This window comes from Anarrhichthys ocellatus, unplaced genomic scaffold, assembly GCF_004355925.1.
Source record: "Anarrhichthys ocellatus isolate YVR2014 unplaced genomic scaffold, GSC_Weel_1.0 scaffold1930, whole genome shotgun sequence".
NCBI lineage: Eukaryota > Metazoa > Chordata > Actinopteri > Perciformes > Anarhichadidae > Anarrhichthys > Anarrhichthys ocellatus.
Genome location: NW_022281904.1, coordinates 1 through 9,266, shown reverse-complemented (window position 1 = coordinate 9,266; position 9,266 = coordinate 1). Strand labels below are relative to the sequence as shown.

The window sequence follows — 9,266 nt, the reverse complement described above, 5'->3', positions numbered from 1 at the left end:
AGCAAAGGGTCTGAATACTTATGACCATGTGATATTTCAGTTTTTCTTTTTTAATAAATTTGCAAAAATTTCTACATTTCTGTTTTTTTCTGTCAAGATGGGGTGCTGAGTGTACATTAATGAGAAATAAAATGAACTTTTTTGATTTTAGCAAATGGCTGCAATGAAACAAAGTGAAAAATTTAAAGGGGTCTGAATACTTTCCATACCCACTGTATATAAAAAAAGAAGTACCCACTGTAACATTTTGTTACAGTGGGTACTTATATTATTGTGCGCTTTTGGCATTGAACCTGACACACCAGAAAAAAAACAAACCCAAAGGCATACTAGTCTGCTGGATATGCGAAAGGAGGCGAATTGCCTATTTTAGTGTGTTTTCCCACGTTTAGAAAACCTGCATATACGTGCTAACACCGCTACATTTTCCTTCCAACTTGCCAAAGTTAACATTGTATTCTAGCAGATGTGGCATCACTGCATTACCTACCGACGATGATAGCAGTGTTGCGTTGGTAGGGGTCATAGGGGCAGCGACCTCTTCCTTCATCAGCCTTGAGGCTCATTATTAACGTCTCCGAGTTCTGGACAGAAAAGAGGAAGAAGTCAAGCTGATATTGTACTTAACAAAGATGTACTTACAAATCAAATCTCATCACATCAAATGCAACCCACTGCTTTTACAGAAAATGGGGTATTTTGCTAAGTAAATTGTTGAAATCCTGAAACAGCGAGCATTATCATACTGTCACTGTTAAACACATCAACCGGTTTGAATGTCTGTGGAAACAAACTTACAATGTAGGTGCAGCGCGGACTGAAGGCAAATGTTCCACAGGCATAGATGTGGGTGGTGTTCAAGAACTGCAGCACACGAATGAAATTGGGGCAGTCGATCTAGAAAAAAAACACAAGGACATCAATTTAGATGTTTTGGAAAGTACAGCAATGATTGGATTGAGTAAATCTCTTGTCAAAGTATGCTTCGTACTAAGAAAAAAAATGATGAGACATGTTGCTCATCAAATATAAACAGCAACTCCCTGTGCTTACTCTGCTCATTAAAGGAAATGCAATTTGTAGCTGTATGTTACCGACAGCCTTGACTTGTTAGGTTGGTACCCTAAGTTAATAGGAGATATTTTGATCCTTGGTGTAATTAGTGCATAGGATCACTACAAAGCAACTACTTGCCATTTTCTTGCCTTTCATGGAACATTGCTCAATGTCTTTCTCTGAAGGGCTCCAGTCCAGCTGAAAGACGAAGAGCAGCTGAGATTTACATCCATCTTAACCAACAATGACACATTACATTACATTTCCATTACAAAGCTATAGTTATTGTTCAAGGGTGGGGGGGGGGGGTTGATTTAGTAGAACACACATATACATGTGGCAGGTCTGGATTTTGTTAGTCTATTTTTGAAATAGCTGTGAATATCGAAAAGGATGCTACACACTTTTTCTTATAATTTACATAATTTCTTTTCGAGGCAGAAGAGTCATTTGAAACATGTTTCAGAATCATTTCAGTTAAAAAAAAAAAATCTACACATTCTGCTCTGCTCCTCATGAAGACTGCTGAAGTAAAGCTAAACACCAAACATGGAAAACAAATTGAATTGTGACAAGCAGAGAATTTGATATCCATCTTATCTGATTCTGATTTTGCCAACTAACATACATGTTTGAGAAAAGTGTTTCTTCTAAAACTGCAGTGACTCAAACAAAAGTGATGCGTAATCCTAACTAATACAACTGGTAGAATTATCCAACTACACTTGGGAATATAGTTTGCAGTTAGAGTGCTCTTTTTCAGTTTTTAACATTAGTGTGTATTGTGTAGAATGAGCAAACACATTTTTGTCCAGAATTTTCAAACTTCATACACAATTAGTGCTTGGGAATACAAATGTTTCTTCAGTAACAGGAGAGCTATTCAACAGCCTCATTAACTTACACTTTAACTGCTTTCAACTATTACATATAAGTAACTTCAAGTTAAGTCAAGTCAAACTACTATGGGTGACCACGAAATGTAGAATATTCGAGAATTCGATCTAAGAAGCCTGATTTGACTGCCAATCTTACAGTTGAATTGTCGAAGTGACAAAAAAATAGGGTAATGAAACAAAGGAGCAATCATTCATAAATAACATGGCTATTTCAAAATCAAAGACCAGACCTACCGTTATTAATCAGAGCACTCACATAAATGCATAACACTATCAGAGATGTATTTTAAATGTATGAACAATTAGCTAAAATCAGCTTGCGGAGGCACGTAGAAACAGATGTTTGAGGCGCTATAACAGCCGTTTGAGGCTTGCGTTTCTTTCTCCCATCGACTGTCCCTTCGCTTCCCTGTTCTTTCCCTTCTGTCTGTGGATTTATTACGATCGGGAAATGGAATTAGGACCGCAAATTCAATTTACAACCACTAAGAGCAACCAGGATAAGAATCTGTCTCTTTCTATTGATCTGCACTCCGTGTGGGTACCACCGCCAGTGTCACACTACATTACATACGAAACCGATGCAAAGACACTAATAGACAATTTTTCAAAACGAGCGAGCAATTCCTGTGACGCTGTGTCACGAAAGTCTATCGGCGTTGAGATTCTCCTGTTGTCACTGATAGAACAGTTGACATTGGTGAATCAGAAATGAAGGAAAAGATTGTCAGATTATTATATGTGGGCACCCAGTGATGACTACAATAATTTGTAAATCGGATGAAACTATAATATATTATACTGTGTACAAATTTCTACGTATAAACCACAGACTGTATGGTACAAACAATATTGTCGCTGCGGTATTAATGCCTAGATGACATTATTTTGGGTGTTGATGGAGAAGTTGCAATGTTAGCATAGCCTAGCACTGAAGGACGCAAACTCAATTCAGAAAAGCAGCATTTAAATTTTTTTTTAGCATGTCGTCTTGCAGACAGACCTGACAAAGCTTGAATTCAGACTTTCAAATCGGTGTCATGATGTCGTTGTTTTGATCCGTTCAATGCAATTAAATCATAGCAAAATCTGTTCAGTTTGGTTGTATATCGCTGTGATAAACCAGATTAACTCAGCCGACATGTGATTTACAAGCTAGATACAGTGAATACAGGTTCGGTGAAAAGCCTCCAGATGATGTTATGAACCCAGACACAACTTTGTTTAGTTTTCCGATGTATCTAGGACTTCCCCAACAGGTACAAAGCAGCAATAGTGTTTATTTCAGCCATGGCTGATGACAGAAAGAAATGGTAGAAAGAAACGTTGGTATCAAAACGGCTATGAACTGTTACACAAATGATCCCACGGAAAAAATAGTCAAAGATTTAAGTCAAAAATTGAATACGCATTTGGTAGGAACACAGTATTACACTCTACACCACTTCCACTTCTTCTCTTTAAATGACCTATAACTGCTTTCACTTCTTCCCTTTCAGTGCTGTACTCTTTAGCTGACAGTTCAGCTGCTTTCATCTTCTTTCTTTGCATCAAAAAAATATAGCATTGGGCTCCATAAATTCAAGATTTTGGAAAAGTGATTAGTAACGCAAGCACTGACGACTTTCTAAATTTAGCTTATCAGTGGTCGCTCCCCACCTTACTCCTCAGTATGATGGCGTCCTTGTAGCTAACATCCAGTGCTAACACAGCATCCCGGGCTCCTACATACAGCATGTCTCCATCTTCACTGAGCAGCAGTGTGGTGGTGTTACCGACGTCATGGCTACTGAAGCGGGTGAGATGTCTCCCAGGCATACCTATTGTTTCACAGCAGTTAACACTGAAATTAGGTTATTTCATTCAATTCAAAACCCCCAGACAATTAGAATAATCCACATGTAAGCAGGCTGTTAGCAATCTGCTTATTTTGTAAGGTTTTTGCAGAAAAGAAAGGGCTGGACCCAAATGCAGGGAGACTCGGGAAACGGAGGGTTGGATAATTGTGGGTTTAATTGTAACAAAAAAGTATTCAACACAAAAACGTGTGAATCACAAGTCCATGAAAATAAAACATCCAAAGAAACAGGGAACACGGCAATGGGGAGCAGACACTAAACATACTGGGAGGAAATGGCAGGCAGACGACAGACGGACCAGGTTACACCAAAGACGAACGAACACTGAGCCAAGGCACACACAGGGTTTAAATACACAGGGAAGGTGCAGGTGATTAGACACAGCAGGTTTCAATTAAGGGTGGGGCAGACGATCACGAGAGGAACAGACAGGGGCAGAAAGTGAAGTGAAGCAGACTGAGGAGGTGCAGGTGATTGAACGCAGCAGTGTCTAATTAGGGGAAGGGCAGACCCTCACAGGGGTAAGACAGACAAAGGCAGGAAATAAAGTGCAAGACACAGAACATCTCAATAAAACAGAATAAATAACTAAATCAAAACATAAATCGTGACATATTTGCACAGAAAATCCATTGTCCACATGTCAAACATCCCTGAATATCTAATTTAAGTAATGTTTGTTCATATACTCTGGTGAATCATTATCAGTCAATGATCAATAACACTGACATACAGTATTATCGTTTTAAATAAAATATATACAAGTGCATTTACTAGGTGTAATACCTTGTATGCACATCATGACAGCATACTGATTCTGCTCTTTAACTGTCAAGTGTTATGATTTAGATTATTGCTAGCACCAATTCCAGAGTTAAGAAATCTTTCTTCATAGGTGTAAAAACTGTTGTGCAGTGTAGCCATGTCTCATAAGCCTTCTAACTGGACTTTCTGATTTGTTTTTCATCTTCTCACCTGTACCCTAACTACCATGGCCACACCAACATGGTGCTATCATCAGTCTAAAAATGACAAAACACAATGTACTACTTAATAAAACATTTGCACTGCCCTGTTCAATTGTCTAAACCTGCACTGTTAACAATACTACTTTTAAGTAGGTTTAAGTTTGTCAACAGGATAAACTTTACTCACCCATAGGAAAGGAGACTCTGGGTGTCAGTTTTGTCAGACATGGGCTCAGAAAACCCAGCAAGGCCACAGTGAGGGACAGCAGGCTGGGATTCTCCATTACAGCAGGAATGAGGATCTGAGTCTGATCTTAATTACATCTAAGGTCAGAGAGCGAGCACGGGGTCTAATGTTCATCCAGTGTCAAAGACTTGTTTGGAGGGGTGTAGATTGTAGCTGAAGCCACAAACTTTGCTTTCTAAAGCTGATCATCACTGGATCTAAGATAGGCACACAGAGAGAGACAGACAGACTCTCAGGTGAGTTATGTATGCAAGAATATTGTCACATGTTACAGTGTTCCCAGTGTTACCATCATAAGTGCACCAACTGCTCAGTGGTGATTAAATGGACTGTACTGATAGTTAGTCCCATCAGGACTAACTAACATTCACACGCACACCTAGTCAGCAATTTTTGGGGTTAAGTGTCTTGCCCAAGGACACATCGACATGCCCGGGATCAGCCGATCCTTTGATTGAAGGACCCTGCTCTCCACTGAGCCACATTTGTACACACATATACTTACCTTACTATTCAGAGCCTAAATCACGTATGTCATTGATGTTGATAAAATGAAGCATTAAAGCCGATGATTTGAGAGCACATAGGTGTTCAACAGACAGACTGTTTCAATTCTCACTCTGCATAATGATTTGTAGTAGACATGTTTAAATAGTGGAACTTATAATTCATTATATTCAGCATAGATTCTGTATATTTCATGTGCTTCTTTTGTGAATTCTTATTCCTGATCCTACTGCTGTGCATTGCTCTAGCGCATCTTGTAGACTAATTGAATTGAATTGAATTTATTTTGTATAGCCTAACATCACACATTACAAATTTGCCTCAGAGGGCTTTACAGGTTGTACACATGAGACATCCTCAGTCCCAAAAAAAGGGAAGAGACCATAGGGAGAGCAACAGAGGAGGGATCTCTCTATCAGGTGTGATAGATGTCACATGTACAGAATGAACAACATAACAGTTACAACTCATTCAATGCATATGACATAAATGATTCATATAGTAATAAGGAGAATAATGATGGAGAAATTACGACTACTAATAAAAACAGCAGAAGTGGATATAGTAGAATAACAATGATAGCAAAAGCAGTAATGGTATCAGTAATAGTAATAGCAATATGACTACTACTAATAGCAGTGGGTGTCAGGCAGGACCAGGGTCCAGGTAAACCCACGATCCATGGAAACCTGTGAGGAGAGAAAGCACAAAGACTCCGGGGAAGAAGCAAAGTTAGTAATGAGCATTAATGGGACATGAATTCATACAAGTAGGGTCCTGTCATATGCAACGTTGTATGAGGATACATTGCTCGATTATAATGGCTGAATTGAAGTACACAATAAAAACATAAGGGATAACAAGGTTAGAACAGTCCCTTACGAGGCGCTACAGGGCTCACTAATAGGCCCCGGGCCCAGCTGCCGTTGTAACTGGACCTTGGACCTACAACCGATTGATAATGGAGAATTATAAAATTTTGACGGAGCGCTATACTATAATCGCAATGTATCCTCATACAACGGTGCATATGATATCTTACGAAAAATGACTCAGCATTTTTTATGTCTTTTCCCAGGAAGCAACTCAATTAGGTTTAAGCAACAAAGTGACTTGGTTAGGTTTAGGAAAATATTGTCGTTTGGGTTCAAATAACCTTGGAAGTGCCTTTACTGAAATACGCAAGTTATATGACAAAAACATCAACATTGACTTCTCGTTTCACATGGGGAATGAACAGCGGTCTCCTGGCTGAAACATCGCTGTTTGTTGTATGTGTGACATCCGTACATTCTTGTCACATCGTGCCACTTTATGACATGAATTAATAGTAAATGTATAACTTGTCATGAACACTGTTATGCTCATCTGACAGAGATCATAAAATACTGCGATGTGACAAAACAAAGGACAGCTGATGCAGCTGTGACACACGTCATATTCAATTGAGATTGCTATAAAAGGACAGCTCCGAGGCAACAATGTCTCATTTGTTACAAGCATTTGTTAATTGCTTGTTGCCTTGTCTCCTCTCTCCTTGCGTCTCTTCCTTGCCTCCTCAGCTCTGGTCTCTTGTGGACAGGACTAAGATGCGAGGAAAGGATTCAATAATGTACAAACTGGGAAATGCGAAAGGTTTAAGGTCCCAGGCTGGGTGTGCTTTCACCCTTCAGCTACCAGGACGCCCCAAATGGATTCAATTTTCTTTGTTTGTGTTCCAAATTGCATACTTTCTCTTTTTACTTTAAGTACACTGAATGCCCTTACAAAGTGCCTACTATTTCATACAGAATACATACAATTTGGTATACTAATTTTCCATAACATTGTACCTTGAAGTTTGACCCTGTTGCTCACATATCTGTTGCAGTCCATCAGTGAGCTGTCAATGAACTGTCATGCGTTTGTGCTCTCTCTTGTGATATATTCCGCTGCACAGAGGATTGTGGGTCAGAATGGCCAGAAAAGCATGTTGGCTTGCATTCTGCAAAATGCGACCAAACTAAATACTATGGTAGTATGGGTACTGGAATGCACTCAGACTTTTCATTTGCCTTATCAATCAGTTTTTCCCGTGCACTACATTCTAAACAAAATTAAACTAACTTGAGTATGTTTCTTCACACAAACTTTTTCACTGTCATGTTTAACAGCTGACTATTGGTATGCAGCTCTTCTGCTGCTGGAACTCTGTACGGCATATGTCAACTTCACATGCATGCTTATAAGCAATATGTCACGGATGTTGACAGACACAGGTACAATTTAAAAAGGGACAACATCTGCCACTAGTCCCATGTGTTGTCCACACTAACGTTACTTACTTACATGAGGGAGGTAGATATTTGAAACACCTTTCAATTACAGTCCAGTAAACCAGCTCCACTACCACATCAGCAACAAAACAGACGTGTGGGTGTGTGTTGTAATCATGTTATCCATCTTAGCTTCGGCTTTGTTGACTTAGCTGTCATTTATATGTGTGCAGGCACACTGTGAGGCTACAATGGAGCCAGTCTACATACGTGCGTAGCAGACCGTAACTAAGATAGTTTAATTTCGGCTAAACACAGAGGCAGTTAACAATGAGCTGTTAACCAAACACGTGGTAAAGTCCCTGGCCAAAGTTCAGCTCAGTCAAGTCAGGCTGCGAACACTGTCACAACACAATCCCCTCCGTTATTGGGGTGATGTTTCGTGCTGTAAATGTTCGCTGCCGTTGCTTCACCTTGATGGAAGGAGTCCTTTTTCCTTTGTGCAACAGGACGCCGTACAACTAAATCGAGGCAAACAGCACTCATCTAACTGATGTAGAAAATGTAACAGAGTTATAGGTGATCTTACATCTCTGTGGTTGGTTTCCGTCGCCTTCTCTTCGTTCTTTTCTTGAAACTCTAAAAAGAAAATCCGCAATTTTCTGCCCAACTAACTGTCTTTGCACCGCTGAAAGCTGAACCGAAGAAGCGTGACCCGGTCAGGGAATAAGGCTGACCGCGGTTGAGCCTTTAACAACAAAGCCTCAGAGCCTCCTCCCATCTGAAGGTCCAGCAGGCTCCAGTCTCCACCTACAGGGCAGCCACACACATTACAGCCATCTAAACAGCAAGATTCCTGCTCTACAACATCAGGAGGATTCGCCCCTTCCTCACTGACGAGACGGCGCAGGTGCTAACCCAATCTCTTGCCATCTCCCACCAGGACTACTGCAACTCACTACTTGCCGGAGCCCGGCCATCAGACCTCTGGAGCTTGTCCAGAAAGCTGCAGCTCACCTGGTGTTCAATCGCCCCAAGTTCTCCCACACAACTTCCCTTCTCCGTTCTCTACACTGGCTCCCTGTAACATCTCGCATCCAGTTTAAGACTCTGGTGCTAGCCTACAGGGCAGTGAAAGGAACAGCTCCTTCCTATCTCCAGGCCATGGTCAAGCCCTACCCCCCCGCCCGACCTCTTTGCTCTGCTGCCTCGGGGCGATTGGTTGACCCGTCGCTCAGAGGTCCCTGCAGCTGTTCGACCCGGTCACGGCTGTTTTCTGTCCTGGCCCCACAGTGGTGGAATGAACTCCCCACTGACGTCAGGACAGCAGAGTCGCTGCCCATCTTTCATCAGGCTTAAAACTCACCTCTTCAAGAAGTGCTACCCTGAGCCTTCCACTCAGCACTTATTGCATTCGTATTAGTTTGATGCACTTATTGTATTCGTATTAGTTTGTTGCACTTATTGTATTCGTA

The 9,266-nt window shown here is 40.8% G+C and overlaps 1 protein-coding gene across 2 annotated transcripts; it reads right to left on the bottom strand.

The window, feature by feature from the left end:
- Positions 1–210: 210 nt before the first annotated feature.
- On the bottom strand, positions 211–8,594 carry LOC116377991 (semaphorin-4B-like). Of its 2 annotated transcripts, XM_031839777.1 has the most exons (6): positions 8,381–8,594; positions 4,970–5,226; positions 3,615–3,775; positions 1,195–1,254; positions 799–897; positions 211–584 (listed from the first exon to the last, which is right to left on the bottom strand). In XM_031839777.1, the coding sequence occupies exons 2-6, from the start codon at positions 5,064–5,066 to the stop codon at positions 483–485; spliced, it is 519 nt and encodes a 172-aa protein (XP_031695637.1). In that variant the 5' UTR covers positions 5,067–5,226; positions 8,381–8,594; the 3' UTR covers positions 211–482. The 2 variants fall into 2 exon arrangements, with proteins under 2 accessions (XP_031695637.1, XP_031695635.1); XM_031839775.1 differs by lacking the exon at positions 8,381–8,594 and having other exon boundaries at positions 4,970–5,451.
- Positions 8,595–9,266: the final 672 nt, after the last annotated feature.

Bases quoted from the DNA above. Each gene is read 5' to 3' on its own strand.
- LOC116377991 (XM_031839777.1), bottom strand. From the start codon at position 5,066: ATGGAGAATCCCAGCCTGCTGTCCCTCACTGTGGCCTTGCTGGGTTTT. The intron at 3,776-4,969 runs GTGAGTAAAGTT...GTGAAACAATAG, and splicing joins CAGAGTCTCCTTTCCTATGG to GTATGCCTGGGAGACATCTC. The intron at 898-1,194 runs GCAAGTAGTTGC...TTTTTTTTCTAG, and splicing joins CCATGAAAGGCAAGAAAATG to ATCGACTGCCCCAATTTCAT.